This window comes from Podarcis filfolensis (assembly GCF_964270895.1).
Source record: "Podarcis filfolensis genome assembly, chromosome: 13".
Classification (NCBI taxonomy): domain Eukaryota; kingdom Metazoa; phylum Chordata; class Lepidosauria; order Squamata; family Lacertidae; genus Podarcis; species Podarcis filfolensis.
Window position 1 is genome coordinate 40,969,028 of NC_139615.1, and position 24,564 is coordinate 40,993,591.

Below are 24,564 nucleotides of genomic sequence, written 5' to 3' on the forward strand. Positions count from 1 at the left end.
CTTCCTCAATCTATTCCACCCAAGTTATAACGACAAATGAAAGCTGTTGGGATGCTGTGGTCTAAACCACTGAACCTCTTGGGCTTGCTGATCGGAAGGTCAGCAGTTTGAATCCCCGTGATGGGGTGAGCTCTTGTTGCTCTTTCCCAGCTCCTGCCAGCCTAGCAGTTCAAAAGCACGCCAGTGCAAGTAGATAAATAGGTACCGCTGTGGTGGGAAGGTAAATGGTGTTTCCGTGCGCTCTGGTTTCCGTCACAGTGTCCCGTTGCAGTTTAGTCTTGCTTGGCTGCATGACCCGGAAAGCTGTCTCTGGACAAACGCTGGCTCCCTCGGCCTGAAAGCGAGATGATCACCGCAACCCCATAGTCGCATTTGACTGGACTTAACCGTCCAGGGGTCCTTTACCATGTGGTCAGAGCAGCAAGAGGGGTGAATTGTTTTGGCTCCAGAACACTCGGTAAAGGTGAAGGGGACCAAGGTAAGATAATGCAAGGAAATTGGAGTAGCCAGGTGAGAGATGACTAGGGGGTGAACCGGGATGGAGAGAGACAGATACATTTTCCCCAATGTTGTAAAGGAGGAAGAGGCAGAGCATGGCAATAGACTGAATAAGGAGAGAGAGAGAGAAAGAGGAGGATTTGTATCTATCCAATGAGGTGAGCGGTGATGCTGTCAGTGGCTAAGGAGAGTGTACAAGGAACACTTTAGAGGAAAGATGAGAAGTCTTGTCTTGAGCATATGAAATTACGACCAAGTATTCGAGTGGAAGGGATGCGGTGGCGCTGTGGGTTAACTTGCTGATCAGAAGGTCGGCGGTTCGAATCCCTGGGACGGGGTGAGCTGTTGCTCGGTCCCAGCTCCTGCCAACCTTGCAGTTCGAAAGCACATCAAAGTGCAAGTAGATAAATAGGTACCGCTCCGGCGGGAAGGTAAATGGCATTTCCGTGTGCTGCTCTGGTTTGCCAGAAGCGGCTCAGTCATGCTGGCCACATGACCCGGAAGCTGTACGCTGGCTCCCTCGGCCAATAAAGCGAGATGAGTGCCACAACCCCAGAGTCGGTCACGACTGGACCTAATGGCCAGGGGTCCCCTTTACCCTTTACCTATTCAAGTGGAAAGATTGGCTAGGATAGCGTAAGCAGCTGGAGTTGGAGGTGAGGGAGACCGTTCTGGTCTAGAAAGAAAGTGCTGGGTTTCCTCAGTGTACAAGTCAGAGGCAGGGAACCTGTGGTCCCCCAGCTCTTGTTGCACTCTGACTCCCATCAGCCCCAACCAGCATGGCCTGTGGACATACATGATGGGAGTTGTAGTCCAGCTACGGTTTCCCCACCCCTGGTCTTGATGGTACCGAAAGCCGTGGGATTTAATGAGGTCATCCAGAGACAGTGTGTGGGGGAAAAAGAATAGTAGAGGTCCAAGAATAAGAGCCCCAAAAGACCCCAGTGGAGAAGGGGAAAGTGGAGGAAAACTTCCCCTTGTGGAAACATAAAAGGAGCATTTAGGGAGGAAGAGAACCATGGTTAAGAGATGAGGGGTGACTTATACATGCCTTCCCCCTCCTCCTCCTGCTCCTCCTCTTCCTCTCCCACTCTTCCTCTCCACCTTCCATTTCTCAGTTCTCTTTTGTGGGGCATTATATCTGCACTGAGGTTATTCACAGCATGTTAAGATTTAATCAGGGTTTGCAAATCCATCTTTAAATTATGGTCTGGAGATGAGCAGATTTTGCAGCTGCGCTGACTCATGATGGAATTGCTATCTTGGGATAGGATAATCAGAAATCATTGTGTATACTATCAGTATTCCCACTCCACCATTAGTGTTTCCATTAAACTCCCCATCCCACTTTATGATGGACCAGTACTAATAATAAATTAGCGGGGGGGCGGGGAGAGCAAGCAAACTCCTCTAATGAGTAGTTCATAAGAGAAAACAAGCAAAATGGCTCAGTTCAGACATCACACCAAGCCTTGATTAATGAAGCTAAATAATGGTTTGATGTAATGTCTGAATAGTTTGTGTTTGGCTAGCAAATCACAATTGGAGACCACTTTCTAGAATGGGTTTGCAAACAATGGTTTGTGTTAAAAGTAAATCACCATGAAAGGCAGGATGCTGATTTAACTAACGGGCTCATCAAAACTTCCCCTTGCCCCACTGCTTTCCCCCAGGGAAACCCAATCTTAACTTCTGAATTGGAGCAAATATCAATTGGATTTTCTCTGGATCGACATTTTCTCTGATTTGCCACTAAATACAGTAGAACCTCTACTTACGGACATAATCAGTTCTGGAGGTCTGTCCATAAGTCGATCCAGGTCACTGGTAGAAGCGCCGTTATGTGCAGGCGCATTCGGCGGCGGCGCGCTTCTGTGCATGTGCAGATGGCGGCAGCTGCTTCTGCGCATGTGCAAATTGCGGCAAACCCAGTATTTACTTCTGGGTTTGCCACGGTCGCAACTTGGATTGGGCCCAAGTAGAGGTTCTGCTGTAGTGGGTTTTCCTGGGGAAAGCAAGGGCAAAACCATTCGGACTCTTCTCTGCAAGCACGGGACAAGCAGAAAATAACCCATGCTTTCTAGGTATGTGGCAAGCGGAAGTGTAGACGAGCCCTTGGGTTTGGTGTGATGTTTAAATTAATAAACAATACCTATGACTAGTACTTCGGAAGCTATTCTGCTTTGAGACTGGACTACTGAGCAGACAGATAACGGAAGAAGAAAAACAGTTCTAAACTGTGGTTTGCCAGTTGTACACCTGGAAGCTCAAGTGTTTGAGTTCGAAACTAGGATTAGTGCAAGCTATAGACTGGTGTGACGTTTGGGCTGAGTCTTTGGAAACGATAAGAGGACAACACATCAGAGAGGAGCACACCCAATTTTTTTTCTTTCCGTTTCTTTTTCTGCACCTCCTGCCACCCTGCAACAGAAATCTTTCTAGGGGCTTTTACTCCCAAAACAGACTACCTCATGAAGTAATCAGGAAATTTGCTGCTAGGCAGAGAAGGACTTCGAGTAAGTCTGATTCTCTTTTTCTCCCTTCCCTCCCACAATTTGCCTTTGCAGTCTATGCCTCCGTCAGCCTCTATCTGCTCCCTGAGCGCCCTGCAACACTCATCCTCTATGATGACCTGGTACAGATCCTCCTTGGCTCTCCAGGTAAGTCCTCAGTTCCTTTAGCCAGAAAGTGAAGGGCATGTGGCCGGCACCCAGGGAGCCAGCTTGGCTATCTGGGGATTGGGGATCCCACACAATCGCTAGTGCCATCTTCTGGGCTGCAGGGGATGTTGGTCCTGTTTAAGATTGCAGAGCACATTGCTGCCCTCTGTGCACACTATTAAGAAGTAAGTGGTGGTCAGGGGAGACGAAGGGAAACGTTGACTTGCTCTGTGCAAGCTCTGCATCTCCTCCAAGGCCTCTGGCAGTCTGTGCCTGCAGGGGGAGGCAGTCTTCAGCACCATGCCAGTTCGCAGGGGGCATTTGGGAGAGAGGTCTGCAGCCCAAGGGACTTTTTGAGCTGGGCTGGATGATGGGAGGAGGGAAGTAGGAAGGTCAGTGCTCTGGGCCTTTGCTAGAATTGTATAAGCCAGGGATGTCCAACAGGTCAATCATGATCTACTGGTCGATCCCTGGGAGGTTTTGGTAGATCGCGGTAGATCGCTGGCTCCTCCATCCAGCCCCATCCTCTAGATGGCTAGTGCGGAAGTTGGAGTTTTTGCAGCAAGGCTGACTGTCTCATTTGCCATCTCTTGGTGGGAACTTTTTATAACTTACTTGACCTAATCCCCAAGCTTAAGAACTGAAACCCCCCCCCAAAAAAAATGGGACGTACTTGTACTTCCCTAATAAAAGCTCAACAGCTTTGACCTGAACCCTTTAAAAAAATGGGACGTTCCTTCCCGAAAAAAGCTCAACAACAAAGACCTGAAACCCCGCCCCCCAAAATGTGAGGTTCTTCCCTTAAAAAAGCCCAACAATTTTGACCTGAACCCCCCAAAAAAGGGGTAGATCACTGCCAGATTTTAATTGTGTGAGTAGATCGCAGTCTCTTGGAAGTTGGACGTCCCTGGTATAAGCGAGTGAGCTGAGGAGGTGACCCTGGGTCGGGTGTGAGCTAGTCAGGAGTCTGTGGGATTGAGATGGGTTGCTGTGCTGTGAAGTGGTGGATGAGAGAATTAGGGTGGTGGGTGCTCTAGGTCTCTGGAGGGAGATGGCCAGTGGCCCTCTGCTCTGATCTAATGGGCTCCATAAGAGAGGTGCCTCCATAAACTTGCCAAATAAGGCAAGTCACTCTTATATTGCTCACCTTTCATAATTTCCTGTTATCCATGGGGAGGAGCCGAGCATGGTTTGCTCAGCATACTGAGCAAAATACGTTTTTAAAAGGTAAATTACAGTCAATATAAACTCACAAAAACTGGCTTACATACAGAGCAACGCAACAGGATTCAAATTCCACGTGTTGTCATGAATTTGAGCAGCCCTATGCTGTACAGTGGTACCTCGGGTTACATACGCTTCAGGTTACAGACACTTCAGTTTACAGACTCCGCTAACCCAGAAATAGTACCTCGGGTTAAGAACTTTACCTCAGGATGAGAACAGAAATTGCACAGTGGCGGCAGCGGGAGGCCCCATTAGCTAAAGTGGTACCTCAGGTTAAGAACGGACCTCCGGAACAAATTAAGTACGTAACCAGAGGTACCACTGTACAGAGCATAGCTGAGTACAGCGGTACCTCAGTTTTCTAATGTAATCCCTTCCGCAAGACCATTTGAGTTCTGAAACATTTGAAAACCAAGGCGTGCTTTTCCAGCCGACAGGACTCAACAGCCGACAGGCTCTTGCACTCAGCAGTAGCCACCTCGGAAATTTGACTTCCGAGGCACGTTTGAAAACGGAAGCATTTACTTCTGAGTTTACGGCGTTCAAAAACCGAAACATTCGTCAACAGAGACGTTCGAAAACCAAGGTACCACTGTATATTGCTGGCAGCGGCTCTTGTTTCCTGAATGGTGAGCAGAAAGCACTCTGCACGTGCTCAGGGATGCCAGGCCGCATGTCCACAATAATCTCAGGTTACAAACTGGGGGCAGGATCGGGCCGAGCTGCACCCCACGGTTTTCTGTGTGAGTGCTGCCTCGGTAGGCTGGCAGCTGAAATGGTTGATTCTTACAGGGGCCAAGAGCCAGCCGTGGGCTCAGTTCCAGCGCAAATCCGCCCGCCTGCCCCGCAGCTCCACCTACAGCCAGCTCTCGGCCTCCCTGACCGCCGCCAGTAGTGGCCCGGATATGAGGGGCTTCCCATCTTTCATCGGGGCTGAAAGCAACGGCAGCGGTAAGGGGACTGGGCCCAGATCCTGGGTGAAAAATGGTGAGGATGCGATACGGAATGTTGAAGGCTGTGGGTACCAGCCCTTTTGATTGCTCAGAGGGATAGTTTTCTGCCCTAAAGCAGTGGATTTGGGGGTAGCAAACAGATTGCAGCCGCCGGATTTCTGGCTGGTGTTCCGTTTAGATCTCATAATGCCCCTTTTTTAAAAAACAGCAGCTGCATCAGTGGCCAGTTCATTTCCAGACCCAGTTCAAGGTGCTCACATGAGTGTGTAAAGCCCTAAAAATTATCTAGGCCCTCAAAACCTCAAAGACCACCTCCTTCGCTGCAGACCCTTTTGGGTGCTGAGATGGACAGAAGGGGCCCTCATGGTAGTTCCTCTGCCCTCAGAGGCCTGGGAGAGGGCCTTATCTGTGGCGGCCCCTAAGCTGTGGAACTCAGAAGTTCATCCGGCACTTTTATTATACAGCTTCCAGCAAGTGCTGAAGGCACACACCTCTTTACCCTGGATTTTGTTACACGAGTTGCCTGTTTTTCTGACCACCTTTTTCTGATCGTTAAGTTGTTTCAAACTGTTTTTAATACTGTTGTGTTTTGCAACCTACCCTTAGGACGAAGGGTGAGTAATTAACAACAAGAAGAAGTTTGTTAGTACAGTCATACCTTGGAAGTCGAACGGAATTTGGAAGTCAGTTCGACTTCCAAAATGTTCGGAAACCAAAGCGCGGCTTCTGATTGGCTGCAGGAAGCTCCTGCAGCCAATCGGAAACCCCGTTGGACTTTCGGCTTAAAAGAATAGTTCACAAACCGGAACTGTCGCTTCTGGGTTTGTAGTGTTCAGGAGCCAAAATGTTTGAGAACTAAGCTGTTCAAAAACCAAGGTACGACTGTATAGCTTTATCAACTGGACAGCTCAGTTGGTTAGAGCGTACTGCTGTTGACACCAAAGTCACAGGTTCGATCTCTGTATGGGACTGCTGAATATTCTTGCATTGCAGGGGGTTGGACTAGATGATCCTCTGGGTCTCTTCCAACTCTGCGATTCTACGATCATTGGGTGGGGTGCGTGGGGGGGGGGACTTTAGTTTTTTCTGCCTTGGGAACCAAAGTATCTTGGGATGTCTCTGGAGGCGGAAGCAGCTCTTTTCCTAACCCTTTTGTCCCCTCGCAGCCAACAGCACATGGCTGGAGCTGGTGCCCATCGTCGCTGTCAGCGTCCACCTCTTCACTGGCAACGGGACAGAAATCCAGCTCTCTGGCTCCGTCCACCTCTCTATCCCGCTGCCGCCTGACACTGCCGCTGCAGCAGCCACCAGCGTGCCGGCCTGGCGCTTTGACCTCAAGAGCGGTGAGAGCGGGCAAGATCCTCCTGGTCTGCAGACACATTCAAACTGCTCAGATCTTGCCACATTCCACAGGCACACAAGGCAGGGAGCAATGTTGCTTCCGTCGGAGAAAGCACCCTGCAGATGTATACAAGGGTCTTGTGGCGGGGGGGGGGCAGCCTCTTTCCAGACCCCAAACAACTCCCCTGTCACCCGTGGCTGTGCGGTGCCATAAAACCACCTAAGTGCTTATAAAAGTCCATTAGCAGGACTCCAGGGGTGGGGAAGGAATCATGCCACATCTCTAAATGGAAGCCTGGTTTTGGGGGGGGGGCTATGCTCTTATAAGGGGGTTATTATTGCTGGTGCTGAAAGCATTTTGAGTTGACGGCTGGATTTCTGCTCCCACTTTTTGATTCCACTTTGGGGCCACCCGGCATTTGTGGCTGAAAGGAAGGGGATTATATGGACATTGTTTGTTTCTACGGTGCCCTGCTTGCTCCAATTTGCCTGAGTATTCTTGGCTCACCTAGGGAATGAGCTCTCTTGAAACCTCTGTAGCAGCGCATAGTGGGCTCATGAGGAGCCACTGGCCCATCTGAAATTGGGGGGAAAGTTCCTGAGGTGCCCAATTGGGGCTGGGGGAGCCATAGAATCAAGAACTATGCCTGGGACCACACTGGTTCTCTAGATTGGCTCTTCCTCCTTCACATTTCTTCTGCACAACAGAATATGTGGCCTGCGGAGCTGTCTGCATTATCATTATCTCTCTCTCTCTCTCTCTCTCTCTCTCTCTCTCTCTCTCTCTCTCACACACACACACACACACACACACACCCCTGCTGGCCTAGCTGTATAGCTCTGTCCTAGCTTATGCCAACCTAGCAGTTCGAAAGCACACCAGTGCAAGTAGATAAATAGATACCGCTTTGGCAGGAATGTAAACGGCATTTCCATGCGCTCTGGTTTCCATCTCAGTGTTCCATTGTGTCAGAAGCGGTTTAGCCATGCTGGCCACATGACCCGGAAAGCTGTCTGCAGACAAACGCCGGCTCCCTCAGTCTGAAAGCAAGATGAACGCCGCAACCCCATAGTCGCCTTTGACTGGACTTAACTGTCCAGGGGTCCTTTACCTTTTATAGGTTTTGCAGGTTAGGGATGGGGCTGGTGAAAGGGCTTGGTCCAGATGGCCTTTCAGGTTACTTCTGATTCAGCAGTTCTTCTTTCTCTCAGGTCTGTGGATTCGGAATGGGACGGGCCTCATCCGCAAGGAAGGGAACCAGCTTTACTGGACGTTTGTCTCCCCACAGCTGGGCTATTGGGCAGCTGCCATGCTGTCTCCAACAACGGGTAAAATATCACCACCAAATTCTTAATTACTTTGCTGAAGAACCAGCCAGGAAGGTGCTAGCAGATCTCTTGTGTTAGCGGGAATGCACATTCTCTGCACACCTGTGGGAATTTGCTTGGAATGTGGTATCTTGTGAATTAAGAATTCCTGAAAAATGAGTGCCTCTCAGTTTGTGTGGAGTGGTTGCCAAACAAGCTCTGAATAAATGCAACCAGAGCTGGGGTGGGTGACATGCTCAAAAAAGCATGATAAAAACTGAAAAAATGCAATAGAAATAAGTCTGGGATTAAGGGAAAGGGCATCTAGGGAGAACAAAAATGAATATGGGGAATAAATCCCTCCATGCATAAATCTGCTCATATTTATATTTGTAGATATCCAGTTCTATTTTTCTAGAAAAGATGTGCTGGAACTCACCATGAACACCTCCCTTGTTCTCTTACAATTTCAATGGCACCCATCTGGGAGGTCCCAGCGAGTTCCCGCTGGAAAAAAGCCCCATATATAAATCTGCTTGAAATTATATTCCGCTAATCTGAGCATTTTTAATCAGTCCCATCTTTTGATGTTTAATAAAAAGAAAGCCATGCACAAAATGTTTAGTAATTAGAAAAATTGCCTTAACATTATAGGCATGACTTTAAATCAAGCTTTTAAAGAGCCCCCATGCCCAGTTTGGAAATTGATAAAGTTGGGATTGGATTAAAAACACACACACACACAAATTAGCTACATCTTTATGCCCGGCTGGATCAGATCTATGGTAACCTCATTTAGTATGTCATCCCATTTCCAACATAGATGCTTTAGGGAAACCTTCAAGTCAGCCCATAAAGAGGTCTCTTCGTTGCAGGGCTGGCCAGTGCAGTTGGAGGCATAAAGGACATTGCCACCTACCACACAATTTTCTTGCTCACCATCCTGGGTGCCCTGGCATTGCTGGTCCTCATCCTGCTCTGCCTGCTTATCTACTACTGCAGGTGAGTGCTGCTTGCCCAACTTCCCACTTCCAGCCTTGTCTTCTCAATTTTTCTAAAGCTCACCCTCCCTATCACTGCAAGGTCTTATTTACTGTATTTTTGCTTTCATCTCATCTGGGTATTGTGGGGGTCGGGAACTGGCAGCCCGCAGGCTGGATCTGAGCCACTGGGCCATTTGAACCGGGTGCCAGTTGAGGGACCTTTCTTTCTCGAATGGAACTGCAAAAGGACTTCAGCTACTGGGGCTCTGAGTGGTAGCTGAATCAGGGAGGCAGATGGAGCATTTCAGGCATCAGAGGAGATCAAGGACAAACCCCTTTTCTCCCCAGCGACCCCTTTAGATACAGCTCACAGCTGCAATTTCTGAAGGTTTCTCTTTTCCCCTTCCCTCTCTCACCTGGAAGGGTGAGGGAATTCAGCGAAGTTGGGAGTCAGTGCCTCAAGTTGCTAAGAGTGTCACGAAGCAGGTTTTGTTGTAGGTGATAAACATATACATATACATATACATACTTATATACACACACACAAACATACACATACACATACACACAGTGGTGCCTCTGGATGCGAACGGGATCCGTTCCAGAGCCCCGTTCACATCATGAGCAGAATGCAACCCGCATCTGCGCATGCACGGGTCGCGATTCGCTGCGTCTGCGAATGCGCGTGATGTCATTCTGAGCGTCTGTGCATGCACGAGCGGCGAAACCCATTCCATTACTTCCGGGTCGCCGCGGGATGCAACCTGAAAAGATTTAACCCAAAGTGACTTTAACCCAAGGTATGACTGTACATACACACACACACACACACACACACACACACACACACACACACGTCCTTGGAATGCTTCAGAGATCTTGGATCTGGGAGACCTGAGTTCAAGTCTACCGCTAACATAATCAGGCTCAGTTCCCCATCAGTAAAATTGGAGTAATGGAACCTTGCGCCCCAACATTATTATTCGCGGGAAGGAACCACACTTTGCAAATCGGAGCCCTCTTGCAAATGATCTGTTCTAGTAGGGCCCAGGCACGAGGGAAGGCAGCTGAGCTGAGGATTGCAGGAATAGTCCTCAGGAATTTGACAGCTGTTGCAAGCACTTTGTTGCAAAATGTCAGGCAGCCTCTGGCCGATTAGTCATGGGTCCATTCCTTTCCTCTCCCACTCTCCCAAGGCTCTTCGCTCTTTGTCACCCAACCCTATGCCCTAGTGAACACTTCTGTGTAGTAAAAGAGGACAGCAGAACCCCAGAGAACAGGCATCCAGACACCCATTGAACTGGGAATGGGGAGGAGGGAAATTTCAGCCAGAGGTACCAGCAAGCACCTTTCACTTTAGAAATTAAGTGCTTTGCATGACTACTGGTGGGTCTCAAACCCAGCTTGCTTGTGTCCCGGGGAAGAGGGTTCATTTCCTTCGGCCCTGAATGCCTTGACTTCTAAACTTCTTTAAGAGTCCATTCACTCTTTTATAGAATTATATAGGCAGAAAGAGCTGAGAGATCATCTGGGAAATTCTCCTCTCACACCCCCACAGCACACAACCCTACGTCCAAAAGGCAGGAGCATCCAATTATTAGTATCTAAATTTGTATACTGCCCTTCATCTGAAGATCACAATTTGGTTCATTGCGAGAAGTGAGGTTACAGGGAACCAGGCAGAGGGCTTTCTCGGAAGCTGCACCTGCCCTGCGGAACGCCCTCCTATCAGATGTCAAACAGATAAACAGCTATGCGATTTTTAAAAGACATCTGAAGGCAGCCCTGCTCAGGGAAGTTTTTAGAGTTTGATGTTGCCCTGTGCAAGGCACATGTCTCTCCCCTGAGCTAGAGCACTTCTGCTATGGCTACCTGTGAATTTATCTGCACCTACATTTTCTTCTGAGGGACACGGGTGGCATTGTGGGTTAAACCACAGGGCCTAGGACTTGCCAATCAGAAGGTCAGCGGTTCGAATCCCCGCGACGGGATGAGCTCCCGTTGCTCGGTCCCAGCTCCTGCCAACCTAGCAGTTCGAAAGCATGTCAAAGTGCAAGTAGATAAATAGGTACCACTCTGGCGGGAAGGTAAACGGCGTTTCTGTGCGCTGCTCTGGTTCACCAGAAGCAGTTTAGTCATGCTGGCCACATGACCCGGAAGCTGTACGCCGGCTCCCTCGGCCAATAAAGCGAGATGAGCGCCGCAACCCCAGAGTAGGCCATGATTGGACCTAACGGTCAGGGGTCCCTTTACCTTACATTTTCTTCTTCTTCTTCCCCCTTTCCAGGAGGCTGTGCCTGAAGCCACGTCAACAACACAGAAAGCTCCAGCTCTCTGGGGCTCTGGATGCCTCCAAGAAAGACCAGGCCACCTCCATGTCCCAGATCAACCTCATCTGCACCAGCCACCTGGAGACGGCCTCTTCCAATGGGGACACGGATGTGCACACGCCCATCCTCAAGTCAGCCTTCTCCTCCTCCCGGGAGTTCGAGAGCTCCCGGGAAGAGTTCTTCAAGCAAGTGTCCAACCAGAAAGCCCGCCACGCCAGCAAGGCCTCCATGGCGGACACTCTGAGCCAGCGGGGGGCCCTTAAGGACAGCTACGCTCAAGTGGCGGAGGGCTACTCCCTCAAGGCGGCCCGCTCCATGGATGTGCCCGGTGCCCTGGAGCCCCCTCTCCACGAGGACTACAAGCGCGGCTATTCCCACCAGCGCCCCGAGGACAAGAGCAAGCAGGCGCGCCACGACAGCAAGGGCTACTCGCAGGAGCCCCCGTCGCCGCCGCCTCTCCCGCCTCCCTTCGACCATTACGGGGGCCACAAAGGGGAGCCCAAGCCGCCCGAGTTCATGATGTCGCAGTCCGTGGACCACCTGGCTCGCCCCACCTCCCTGAGCCAGCCCGGACAGCTCATCTTCTGTGGCTCCATCGACCACATGAAGGATTCCATGTACCGGAACGTGATGCCGACGCTGGTCATCCCGGCCCACTACATGCGCCTGGCTCCCTCGGACCAGCCTGCGGGGGGTTCCGAGAGCCAGCCGGACCTGGACCCGGGCGGCATGGGGATCCCTCACCAGTTTGTGGCCGGGGAGCAGCAGCAGAGGCAGCAGCAGCCCTTCCTGCAGCAGCAGCTGCAGCACCCACAGTTCCAGCTGCAGCAGCACCCGGGGGAAGAGGCCGAGGGGAAGGGCTGGGGCCCCCACACGCAGTCCGTCAGCGGCTCCGTCACCATCCCAGTGCTGCTGAACGAGTCCACCATGGCCCAGCTGAACGGGGAGCTACAAGCCCTGACGGAGAAGAAGCTGCTGGAGCTGGGTGTGAAACAGCACCCTCGCGCCTGGTTTGTGTCCCTGGACGGGCGGTCCTCCCAAGTCCGCCACTCGTACATCGACCTCCAGGGCAACGAGAGGAGCCGCAGCAACGACGCCAGCCTGGACTCCGGGGTGGACGTCAACGAGGCCAAGCCCCCCAAGAGGCTGAAGGAGGAGCGCCTGGCTCCGCCCGCTATGGGCCCTGCTTACTCCAAGCTGGTCTTCGCCGACGCCGACACGGAGCCAAGCAGCAGCGAGAGCCGCACCGCCATCTGCTCCCCCGAGGACAACTCCCTGACGCCCCTCCTGGACGAGAACGCCGACCACCGGGCGGCCACCATCCCCCGGCGCGGGCGCAGCCGCGGAAACAGCTCCCGCAGCAGCAACAGCAACAGCGAGCTGCGCCGCGACTCCATGACCAGCCCGGAGGACGACAGCAACGAGCCCTCGGAAGGGACGGACGACCAGGGGGACAAGAAGAGCCCCTGGCAGAAACGCGAAGAGCGCCCGCTCATGGTCTTCAACGTGAAGTAGCGGGCGGAAGTGTGCGGGTGAGGAGGCGGGCGGGGGGATGGGTCGCTCTCGTTGCACAGTTGGGGGAGGGGAGCGGAGATCGCCCGGACCACAGAGGTCAGGCTTCCCGCACGCAATCTTGGCGCCACTTCCTGCCCTCTCCATCTCGTCAAATGCTTGGTGGAACAGGAGCCGCCCAGACTTTTGACAGGACAGACTGATGGAGCGAGAGGCGGCTTGCGGCCAAGCTGTACTCTGTGTTCTTTTTCCCAGCATGCCCCGCGACCACCCGATAAGTTTGCCTTGCCCAAGGCAGTTTAAGAAGTGCTGCATCAACAGGCTGAGCGAGTTGGGCCTCTCACCCTTTTCCACCGACACCAGCCACTGTGAGCCAGGCAGCAACGTGGGGCACAGGAACTGCCGTGTGTGTGTGTGCCCACTTCTGGGACAAAGCAAGTTTCGCTGCTCTGAGAGACCTTCTGCCAAATCCCAGGAGGTGGACATGGCCTTGTTCTGTGTGGCTCCGGTTCCAAGAGCCCCTTATCCCCACCCAGCATTGGCACGGCCAGAACTAGCGTTGGCTCCTTGCCCTGACATTATTGGGAGTGGAGGTGAACCGGAAGGCGTTACTGGGGCTCTTCACCACCCCCCGCTTTTCCTTGGGGGCGGGGTGGGCAATTCGTACAGTTCCTTAAAAAAAAATTGTCCTGTGGATTTTCCAAGCCGTAGCATGGTTTGGTGGTGGGCGGGGGTTGGTCAAGTGCCCAAAAGCTCTAGGCTGATGCCCATCATTGCCTGTCGTGCCTCAGTGCCCCCAACAACCTGGGCGACAGTACCACGGACAAGTGCGGTGGATTTAGGGAGTGGGGGCACCCGTGTGGCAACTGTACATATGTGTGTGCATGCGTGTATGTCAGGGGGCGGGTGGGAGCCTGAGCCACGGCGTGCGTGTGGGTAAGCATGTCAGTGGCGGCTGACCTCGCTGCCAAACAAACTCCCTTGAGGAGTCACTTTTGTGCCCCCCATCTCCCCACCCCACCCCTTTGTGCCTGCAACTCCTTGGTCTCCTCCAAGTGCCTTCTGGCCCCAAACGTCTCCCCACCACCACCGCATCCCCTCCCCACCCAGGCAGCTGTGAATGAAACCTTGGGTGTCCACAGAAGGGTACTGCAGACGGACCATCTGCTCAAATCTTCCTTTCACTCTAATCCCTCTTCTCTCCTGCCAGGGAGCGCTTGGGGATGGGGAGGGGCGGGGGGGGGGAGCGCAGAAGGAAAAAGTCACCCTCGGCCTCTCTCGCAAGCCCAGCTGCCAACTGACTTAAGCCGTCAGCGGAGACAGCCTGGGCAGCTGCCCCATCCAGCAACATGGCAGCATCAGTGACCAATCTCCCAGATAAAAGAGCAGGACCAAATTGGGGTGTTTGTGTGTACCGATGGAGGGGTGTGTGTGTATGTGTGTGTGTCTTACATCGTCGATGGAGGGGAGTGTTTGTATCATGCTTTATATATTTGGAGGGGGGGATATGTAGCGTGTGCCTCCTCAGCAGCCCCCCAGCAGCGCATCGGTGGAGGCCTCGTGGACCACTGAGGGGATACGGGATGGTTTTATTTGGGGAAGGGATAGAGGAACCACTAGCCTGAGGCTTTGTCAGCGAAACGGGGGGTGGGGGAATGGGACAAATGGGGAGGGGTGGGGTGGTTGGCTGCAAACCTAAAAGTGTCTTGGGGGGGCTTCTTTTGAAACCAATGAGTCGGGCCTGACCCCTTCTGAAACAGTAGAGGGCCGCCGGAGAAGTCAACAGGTCAGAAACCATTTGGGCGGAGAGAGGGGAAAGGTTGTTGTTTCTGACACACCTCAGCACCCACTGAAGAGAGTTAATAAAGCTTCACAATTCCAGCTGCAGACCCTGTCCTTCTGGAGCCCCTTCCCCACACCACCAGGGCTTGCTCGCCATGTCTTAGAAGCTGCTGAAACCCCTGGGGAGGAGTTTTTTTGGGGACAGGCGATGAGTCACTCCATGGTCCAGATAGTGAGGCCCTTTACCTATACTCAGAAATACTCTGTTTTCCGTTCACCTGTTCCAGGGCTGAGCCTTAGCAATGAAAACAGGTTCTGGGGCTGAGCCCTAGCTCAATGAAACCCTTCTCCTACCTGAGTCAGGCTTTTCAGTTTGACTGTTGCCCTGGGGGCGGGGGCAACTTTTCTTTTTCTCTAATTCCCTTTCCTGGGCAATTTCTACTTTTATCTTCTTCCACAGCATATGTTTGTAGGATTTCTCTCCTCCCACCCACTTTTGCCGGTCCACCACATTAGAGATAACTGTCACCTGTGGAACTCCCTGTTCCTTGATGTGGCTGTCGGCAAAGACTCTCCAGAGAGGACACCAGCAGCCACCGGGAGCTGTTTTGCATGAGATGAAGATTTCTGCATGGAAGTCTGCACTGAAAACTGCAGAAATCCCATGTGTCATGCATATGTCTCTTTCCCAACTTGTGCACATTAATACCTTCCGTGTGTGGGGGGGAAATAATCTTCTGTGAATCAGCTCCACACCCCAGCTACTACTGTCTTTGACAATATCTATGAGTATTGGAGGAGCATCTTGGACTGGTGACTAGCCCAGCAGAAGAAAGCCAGCAGCGTTTTTTGCAGGCTGTAGGTGCTTAATGCACAGAGAGAATCCATTGAGCCATAACGGATTTCCCCGCCCTCCCCACTTTGTGGAACCCCCCCCCTTTTTTTAAACTCTTAGCCTCATGGCCAGTCAAAGAGCTGTTTCAAATGAGCATACATTGCTGCAAGTGCATTGCATATTTCAAGGGTCAACTGTCACAGTTTTCAAGGGGGTTGTGTCTGTTCCATCTCCTAGATCACGCCTTGCTCAGCCTGATCAGTACCAGCAAACCTGTCTCCAAGGCGGCTGGTCCTAAGCTACCGTTGCCATGCCGTTGAGGTATCTCTCAGATCAATGCACATCTTGTAGGAATGTAGCCCTATACAAAGATGGTGGCACTGTAGTCAAACCCACAGGAAGTTCTATATAGTTAAATGCCTCTTACTCCTTCCTGGTCCAGTGCTGTTTTCTACTACCTTTTTATAGTTGGAAATAAAAATACCTTGCACGTAAAGGGAGCTGGGTAAGTGAGGGTGGTCTCTGACACTGATGCATCTTTAACTGTGGGGAATGCCTTTGCTTTCTCTTGTGACTCTGAACTCTCTTGTTGAAAAACCTTTTTTGGAGTTTTTGTTTTTTTAAAAAAAATTATTATTATTATATAAATATATTAAAAAGTTGGGCAAACTTGGCAAAACTGGAGACTCGGTGGCAGCTGCTGGTGAAACCTCATACTTGTTCTTTAGGATGGTATTAATATATAAACCCTCTGAATTTATCAAGGTTTCATTGCATGGTGGTTGTTTCCTTTCCTAGGCAGCAAATCCTTCCCCCACTAAGCTCGGCTGAGTCTAGAAGCGAGCTGGTTTAGACTTAATTCAAAAGCAGCCGCATACAAACGGGTGGGGGACGGGACAATGTGGATTTACTGATGGGCTTGCAAGACTCTGCTCTTACATTTTATATTGAGCTCCTTCCCTGTTGGCTGAGAGAACTTCACCTGTTGAATTTGCTGGGAGCTATGCAGCATTTTAGGGGACGCGGGTGGTCCACAGAGCCTAGGACTTGCCGATCAGAAGGTCGGCGGTTCGAATCCCCGTGACGGGGTGAGCTCCCGTTGCTTGGTCCCTGCTCCTGCCCACCTAGCAGTTCAAAAGCACATCAAAGTGCAAGTAGATAAATAGGTACCACTCCGGTGGGAAGGTAAACGGCGTTTCCGTGAGCTGCTCTGGTTTGCCAGAAGCGGCTTAGTCATGCTGGCCACATAACCCGGAAGCTGTCTGCGGACAAACGCCGGCTCCTCGGGCTATAGAGCGAGATGAGCGCTGCAACCCCAGAATCGGTCACGACTGGACCTAATGGTCAGGAGTCCCTTTACCTTTACGCAGCATTTTGGGGACCAAGCACCCACTGAGGGGAAAAAAGAATATGGCAACCTCATGTGGGATATAAGTAGAAAGAAAGTGGGCACTGTTCAGTGTGGAAAAGTATAAATGTTTTGGCCTGTACAAGAGTGTTTTTTGTACTGCAGAATACAGTCTTTGCGAGCTACCATTTTATGAGAAGACTGGTGATAGCAAAAGTGGGTTGCATCAGGCTCTCTCTTGGACTCCCTACCAAGCCATTTTTGCCTGAGCGGCTGTGAAGAAAGAGTGTGCTCAAGCATTTCGACCGCCTTTCCGTGCGTTGGGGAGGGAGGACAAAGGACCGTTCCCAATACAGCATGAGGGAAATGGAAAATTGGTTTGCCCAAGAGAGAGAAGATCAGAGGAACTGCAAGCAAGCTGGAAGCAAAGAAGCTGGATAAGGAAAAGAGTTTGCCCAGGGCTTGAGGCGGGACTAGGCCACAGGCCTTTGCTAAAGTAGTTGTATCATTCGGCAAGGGCAGCTGAGGTTTCCCTGTTTCAAAACAGCAAGCGGCCACATCTCTGGTTGCAGGGCTTGAACTCAAATGCTTGCAAATGCGACCACTGGAATGTTCTACCACCTCAGCATGCATGAATTCATGAAGCCACAATAGATGCAAAGGGAAATTCAGACCCCCACCCCACAGCAAACTGGTGCTGAGTGCTGACAGAAATCGGAGTCAATCACTGAAAAATGAGGCGGGTATCAATGGGCTTGGGAAAGGAACTTGGAGGTTTGCAAAAGACTCCAGAAGACAAACCTAAGGGAGCAGTAACATCAAGACCCATCCCAAATGAGGGCCAAGTAATGTCAGCAGCTATGAAATACTGAGGCAGTTTTTAGGGGTGGCCAGTGGGTGGAATAGCCTACCGACGAAGGAAATGGCTGGCCATTGGGAGTTGAGACTGCATTGCGGCTTTTTGTCCCTTCTGCCTATGAGCTTGGCAAGAATTGAGCCATGCTCATTGAGCTGGTGGCTGTTGCTTAAAGGAACGTCCTGGGTATACCAAATACCAAATAGTTTTTTTAAAAAATTAAAGGGTCAACAAAGGAAGCTGCTTTCTACTGAGTATCTAACTGCATTCCCAACAATGACTGACAACTGGCTCTTCCAAGGTTTCGGGCAAAGGTAAGGACAAGAAAGTCCTTCATGTAGTTTATGAACTCTGCTCCCACAAGAGGCACTAATGGCCATCAATTTGGATGGCTTCAAAAGAGAATTACACTGGTACGCGGAGGGCAAGACTATTGCTATATTCTGCCCCCCCACCACTGTTGGAAGTAGTACACCTCGAAATGCCCGTTGCTGGTATTCTCAAGTGGGGAAGGGTGCTGTAGCACTGAGGTCCTGCTTGCTGGGACCCCAGAAGCATCTTGGCCACCATGAGAACACAATGATGGACCACTGGCTTAACCCAGTAGGCTCTTAAGTTCTTGCCTGCCCTCTTGGAGTTGCCAATGGTGGCTTCTAGGACCTACCAGTTATTGAAGACAGCAGACATGGGGGTATGCCATGAAATTAGGTACCTCCCCTCCCTACGCAATATAGTGGGGTGTTTTGACAGGGCGAGAAGAGATGCTTTCTCATGCTGACTCCCCCAAAACCTTTCCTCCCATATTGCAACACAACAAGCCCCTGAGCATGAGCTCTTTATGTAACACATGTAAGTTTACAGAGGATGGAAAAGAAAGCTTAAGGCAAACAAGAAGAAGAACCTTTCCTCACAAGCCCTAAACGGCACGTCTTGTGAGGAGCTGGGCTCTGGGATGCAGTGCAACATTGAAATTCAAGCTAAATATTAAACAGACCCAGCTGATGTCGGATGGCAACTCCCGTCATCACAGGTCCTGTTGTGTTTCTCAGTAAGGGAAGATGAGGATTTTGAGTCGTTGGCAGGTAAGGAGGCTGGTAGTTCTTCTGCTAGTCCACTTTTGGAACTTTTGCTGCACACTTGATGTTGCCCCATATGCCCTGGCTCCTGCTCCTCAAGCAGCCCCAGTTGCACCCCTGATCTGACACACACACACGGCATTCCCGGTTCTGCCTGCTGCATCTGATTGCTGGGAGATTATATTAATGCTGAGATTTTACTTGGTCAGTTTCTGGTTCCTGCAGACTTCCCCCAACCGCTGCCTTCCAGGGTGGAATTGAGAGATGTCCATAACAGTATATAGATGATGATATTATTATTATTATTATTATTATTATTATTATTATTATTATTCTGCCCATCTGAGTGGGTTACTCCAGCCACTCTGGGCAGCTTCCAACAAATTAAGACATCAAACATTTAAAACTTCCATATACAGGGCTGCCTTCAGGAGTCTTGTGTAGTCAGATAGTTGTTTATTTCCTTGACATCTGATGGGAGAGGATTCCACAGGGCAGGCGTGACTACCAAAAAGGCCCTCTACCTAGTTCCCTGTAGCTTCACTTCTTGCAGTGAGGGAACCGCTAGAAGGCCCTCGGACCTGGACCTCAGTGTCCGGGCTGAATGATGGGGGTGGAGACGTTTCTTCTGGTATACTGGGCCGAGGCCATTTAGGGCTTTAAAGGTTCAGCACCAACCCTTTGAACTGTGCTTAGAAATGAGCCAATGTAGGTCTTTCAGGACCGGTGTTATATGGTCCTGGGGGCCGCTTCCAGTCACCAATCTGGCAGCCGCATTCAGGATTAGCTGTAGTTTCTGAGTCACCTTCAAAGGTAGCTTCACGTAGAGCGCATTGCAGTAGTCCGAGCGGATTAAGGGTTTCAATGAGTTGTCACCAGTGTGTTTGCAAAAATTAAAAGCAGGGAGGGGGGGAATTACACATGGGAGTTTCTAAAACTGGCCATATTTCATGTTGTGAAATACAGCAGAAAGGTTCTGCTTTCAACTGTGCAATTCCATCTGTGCTGGTGTGGGAAACAATGTAAGAAGATTGACCTTTGATGTTACTGTAGGGAAACTTTTTTTTTTTTTTGGCCGGGTTAGCTGTGGCTTGAGATCCACACCTCTAATCTGCAACATTAACAGTGGATTACACTGTAGGACTATCATAAGCCACTGTCTCTCAACCAAAGGCTTGGCAGGTGGTGTGTGTGTGTGTGTGTGTGTGTGTGTGATACTACCTCAGGTTAAGAATGGCTTACAACAACCCTGTAATGTTGTTCTCTGTTAATGCTGCAGATGGATTGTATGCCCTGCAGAATTTACACTGGCTGGACTTTTTTCTTAAATGAAGTTTGAAAACGGTTTTTAAAATGCCCACAAAATAAGGCTGAAGTTAGAGAAAGCACCTCCTCCTCTCTCTACTGCTACATTTTGTTGTAGTATGGACATCCTGGTAATTGACTGCAGCTGGATTTCTCTGTTGATTTCTCTGGGTAGCTCTCACTGCCATCCCTGTGGAGAAATGAAAACATGGGAATTATCTACCCAGACATTGAGATGTTCTATGGTGCTCCAGAGACCTGGTACCCCCAGCCAGCAGGCTAAGTACATTTAGGAGTTGGGGTCGATGGAGGATAGCTGCCATTTATTGCTCATTCCCTAATTATACAATCATAAAACACAGCATGCAAAGAGTCATTAAAAGGGGGGGAAATCACCCACAAAATGCACTTTCAAAATGGGCGCGAAAGCTGCCCTGAGCTGTTCAGAAGTGACATTGACTCAGAACCCCTTTATAGCATTTCCCCTTTTAAAATTATTTGCAAAGTAAACTGCAATCTTCGTCCTCTAACTGCACTCACTTCAAGTTGCATAAAACATCAAGCTTCACAAAGGCACAGAACTGCTTGTAATAATAGCCAGATCTGTAGGGGTAAAGGGCCTAAACTAAGCAAAAGGGAAATTCAGATAGAACTCTCTCATCCACGCCTTTCTAATTTTTAACATTACCCCGTAGATTTCACTGTTTAGTCATTTTAGGGCTAAACCCTCAGGTGGAATGGAAGGGTACTAATTCCTAACATAATAATTAAAAAATGCAGTACAGTCTGGGACTGGGGCGGTTTACTGATACTCTTTCTGCCCTTCTCAAAATAAAAATAAGCTATATCCAACTCAGCTAAGCTGAGACTCCATGAGATGGATTGCTCCACCATAGTACATTGCAATAAAATACAAATCCCCTCCGCGTAGAACATTAGCAGGGGTCAGGGAGAAGGCGGCTGCTAGCCCAGAATACCATCGATAACTCTTGTTAAGGGTGCAGGTTGATATGAAAACCTCTATATGTAACGGGAACACGCTGCTGATATAGCCCGACTACAGGAATTTGAGTGAAGCAGCGTCTTCACGCGCCCTCTAGAGGCCCTGCAGTTGCGCGCCCACCTATTGACTTTAAATGGCGACTTCAGAAGTTCTTTGTTAGAAGCGAGGAAAAGAACAGGAAAAGGGAGCAAAAAAAATTAGTTTGCCCCCCAAACCTGCCAGGAATATATTTAAAGATCTGCGGAGCAGCTGAACCCCAGGGATGGGAATGGCCTTCCAATGCTCGCTTGAAAATTGAATTAGGGAATTGCCTAATAATTGTCCAAAGGTGTTTCATTAATCTGGATTCTTGCGCGAGGACCCAAAAGCTCTTCCCTACAAGTAATACTTTTGAAACGGCGGCTTATTCAGTCAGCACTGTATTACAGAAGCGAAACATAACTTACAAAAATAATACGTAGCATACTTGCCAATGCCAAGCAGCTGGTTATATCGCCTGTGCATGATAGAACATGAATTACACCACTGGTAACAATGTACTGCAAACAGCATGCAGGATTAAACAGACCCTTAGGAAGATTTAGTGAGGCCCAATCTTATTATGATCCTAATGACCTTTATGATCCTAAAGCCTAATTTACACGTGTTTCACGGCAGTAACGCTGCCGTTGTGCATATGCCATACAGACATCAACAACTAGATGGGAAAGCAGGGCAGCAATCGGCACGCTCTCAGAGGCACTCTTTCTTGGTTACCACTTCCGGGGCTGAGCCCCGGCGTGGAAAACCAGAAGTTCCGGCGAGCCCGAGCCGGTGTTCAGGCTGCAAAAATGAAATTTTTAAAAAAATATTTTTTTAAAAAAGCCACCCCTTCCCTTCCCTGCCTCGTCACGTGCACAACAAAGCGCATTCGAACTGCCGGGGTCATGTGCGCGTTTTGCAAATCGACTTAAGCAACAGATCATATGACTGCCTCCCAATCTGCGGGGGGGGGGGGGCAAGGCCCGCGATAGCAAAGCAGCCAACCAAAAAGGGGGAAAGGAAGGAAAAGCGGCCAAACAGATTGCAGGGACAGCGGCTCGGCCAATTCCATGGAGAGCCGGAGGCGTGGCCTTGCACCCGGGGTTTTGCTTTTGGGGCTGGAAGGAACCGGCTAGCGAAGGTCCTGCCGCGCCAGTCTTATTGCGGGGCGAAGCTGGTGCAAAGGGTGAGTTGATTTGGAAAGCCCCCGGTGCCTTGGGAGAATCCTGCTGCAACAGCAGAAGGGTCCCCCACCCCAGGGTTGCGCATGCAAGAGGTTGGGGAGTGAGTATACAGGAAGGGAGAGCTGGCTGTTTCAGCATTGCTTCCTGAGAGCAGGCTGACCCTGTTGAAGACGGAATACTAGGCTCAATGCAAGCTTTGGTCTGATCTCAAACAGCGGAACTCCTTTGCGTTTCTTGCATTGTTGTTCTCTCTCTCTCCCCCCCCCCCTCATTTCACCTCCCCCCAGATTAATGGGAAACTGAGCATTTCTCTCTGTCGTGCGCCTTCTTTCTCGCCTTGCAGGATATATTGCAGAGAAGCTCACCAGGTGCCCTCATTACATATATTTAGGCTCCAGGAAGAAACATTCCTCTTCTCCCAGGCCTCTGGCTAATTAAAGAGTCTATGGGCTTTTAAACTGGGGGGAATTAGGCTTGGTCTGTTACTAAGTTACCTTATGTATTTTTGTGTTTTTCTATTGTAAACCGCCCTGTGATCCTCGGGTGACGAGCAGTATAGAAAATGTAATAAACAATAATAAAAAACACAGTCAGGATTTGACCCTGGGATCTCGCTTCGGTGCCAAGTGCTGTCGATAATTAAGTCCTGCACTGTCAGCTCTGACAACGGCTTTAAAAGCCAGGGGTCAGCTCCAGAGGATGGTTTTTTTCCTGCTAAATAAATAGCAGCAGCAATCATTATGAACTGTGTCAGGTGGGGCTGGTTGCTAGTCTTGGTTCTTACACTCATAGTGGTTACAAACAGCTGCACTATGCTCTGTAGAGCTGGGCAAGAGTGGCCTTTTCTGTGCAGCTGTTGAAACCCCCCCCCACATTATTCCTGCGTTACAGAGGGTTGGACTAGATGACCCTCGGGGATCCCTTCCAACTCTACAATTCTGTGATTCTATATAAGTTGACCTCAAAACCTACGCCCTGAAGGTTGCTGTCCTGTCTCTGTTTATGGCTTCTTGTGGTTATTGTACAAGAGACTACGTTGCACTTCCTTTTCACAACTCGGTTTTTACTTCCTCACAAACTGAACCCAAAAATCAGTGTGTGTGCTCTCTTCTGGTTGAAGTCAACGTGTGTTGCCTGCTTACGGAGTTTGGATCATTGTGAGTTCTGTGTTCCGCCTCTTGTTCTGTAGGTGAGTCTGTGCTGAGATCTCAAGCAGACAGGGCAAGGCCAGAGCGTTGCAGTCTGGCATCGGTCTTCAGTTTTGCATGCAGACGTTTCCAGGTTGAATCCCCAGCTCTGGCAGGGAGACGCCTATTGTGAACCCCTGGAAAGCTGCTGTCGCTTGGTGTAGGCAGTATTTGGCTAAATGAGGAGCTTCCTGTGTGCTTCTAAGGGGAAAACTGTTCGTTTTCTCCCATGGAGGCTGTTTTGCACAGAGAGCATAATGGTTGCTGGATGGATAGTGGTCTTACACCCATCGCAAGCAAACTCACAATGTCCTGGGATTCTTGTGGAAAAGGTGACTGTGCCATTGCAGCGGAATATGCACAAACAGTTACCACACCCCATAACTTTTCTGTAGTACTGGCTTGGCTGTGGATGCTTGGGTTCCTCCAGGGCAGCTTTCCCCAACCCGGTGCCCTTCAGATGTTGAGAAGCTAAGCAGTATTTCAAAATATCTGGAGGTCTGCCAGAGGGGGGGGGGGCTCTTCATGTATGGTACCGGGTGAAGCACGGTGTTTGCTATCCGGTGGTAATCCTGACACTTTTAAACCAGTGTTAGAGACTTTGAACCAGTGTTAGAAACTTAAGCCAGTGTTAGAAACTCCTTAAACCGACTCTGGGGTTGCGGCGCTCATCTCGCTTTATTGGCCAAGGGAGCGTACAGCTTCCAGGTCATGTGGTGTACAGCTTCCAGGTCATGTGGCCAGCATGACTAAGCCGCTTCTGGCGCACCAGAGCAGCACACGAAAACGCCGTTTACCTTCCCGCCGGAGTGGTACCTATTTATCTACTTGCACTTTGACGTGCTTTCGAACTGCTAGGTTGGCAGGAGCAGGGACCAAGCAACGGGAGCTCACCCCGTCACGGGGATTCAAACCGCCGACCTTCTGATTGGCAAGTCCTAGGCACTGTGGTTTAACCCACAGTACCACCCGCGTTCCCCATTTTGCAGTAGGGTGGCTCTAAAGTCTTTATTTTTCCAAATGATGGACTGCCTGTGACTGATTCTCAATTAAACACCTGGCTAGTTCAGATAACAACCATGAGCTAGGTTAAGAGCTTTGAAAACTTAAAAGAAGAAAAGTCCACATACATTGCGACCTTTTTTTTCTTAAAGG

At 50.2% G+C, this 24,564-nt stretch overlaps 2 protein-coding genes across 9 annotated transcripts in view; both read left to right on the top strand.

The window, feature by feature from the left end:
* Positions 1-16,195, top strand: part of FAM171A2 (family with sequence similarity 171 member A2) — a 39,289-nt gene extending 23,094 nt beyond the window's left edge. For 5 of the 6 annotated variants that reach the window (XM_083582713.1, XM_083582714.1, XM_083582717.1 and 2 more), the window contains exons 3-8: positions 3,066-3,158; positions 5,178-5,372; positions 6,505-6,681; positions 7,892-8,008; positions 8,863-8,989; positions 11,258-16,195. In XM_083582713.1, coding sequence (XP_083438839.1) covers positions 3,066-3,158; positions 5,178-5,372; positions 6,505-6,681; positions 7,892-8,008; positions 8,863-8,989; positions 11,258-12,815 — 2,267 coding nt within the window. In that variant the 3' untranslated portion in view covers positions 12,816-16,195. The remainder of the gene's footprint in view (positions 1-3,065; positions 3,159-5,177; positions 5,373-6,504; positions 6,682-7,891; positions 8,009-8,862; positions 8,990-11,257) is intronic. The other variant, XM_083582715.1, reaches the window with a different exon arrangement.
* Positions 16,196-17,807: 1,612 nt separating this feature from the next.
* Positions 17,808-24,564, top strand: part of GRN (granulin precursor) — a 33,543-nt gene continuing 26,786 nt past the window's right edge. Inside the window, exon 1 of one of the 3 annotated variants that reach the window (XM_083582729.1) lies at positions 17,808-17,947. In XM_083582729.1, the coding sequence (XP_083438855.1) occupies positions 17,910-17,947 (38 nt within the window). In that variant the 5' untranslated portion in view covers positions 17,808-17,909. Of the gene's footprint in view, positions 17,948-21,900; positions 22,225-23,209; positions 23,380-24,564 lie in introns of those variants that run through there. The other 2 variants (XM_083582731.1, XM_083582730.1) reach the window with 2 other exon arrangements.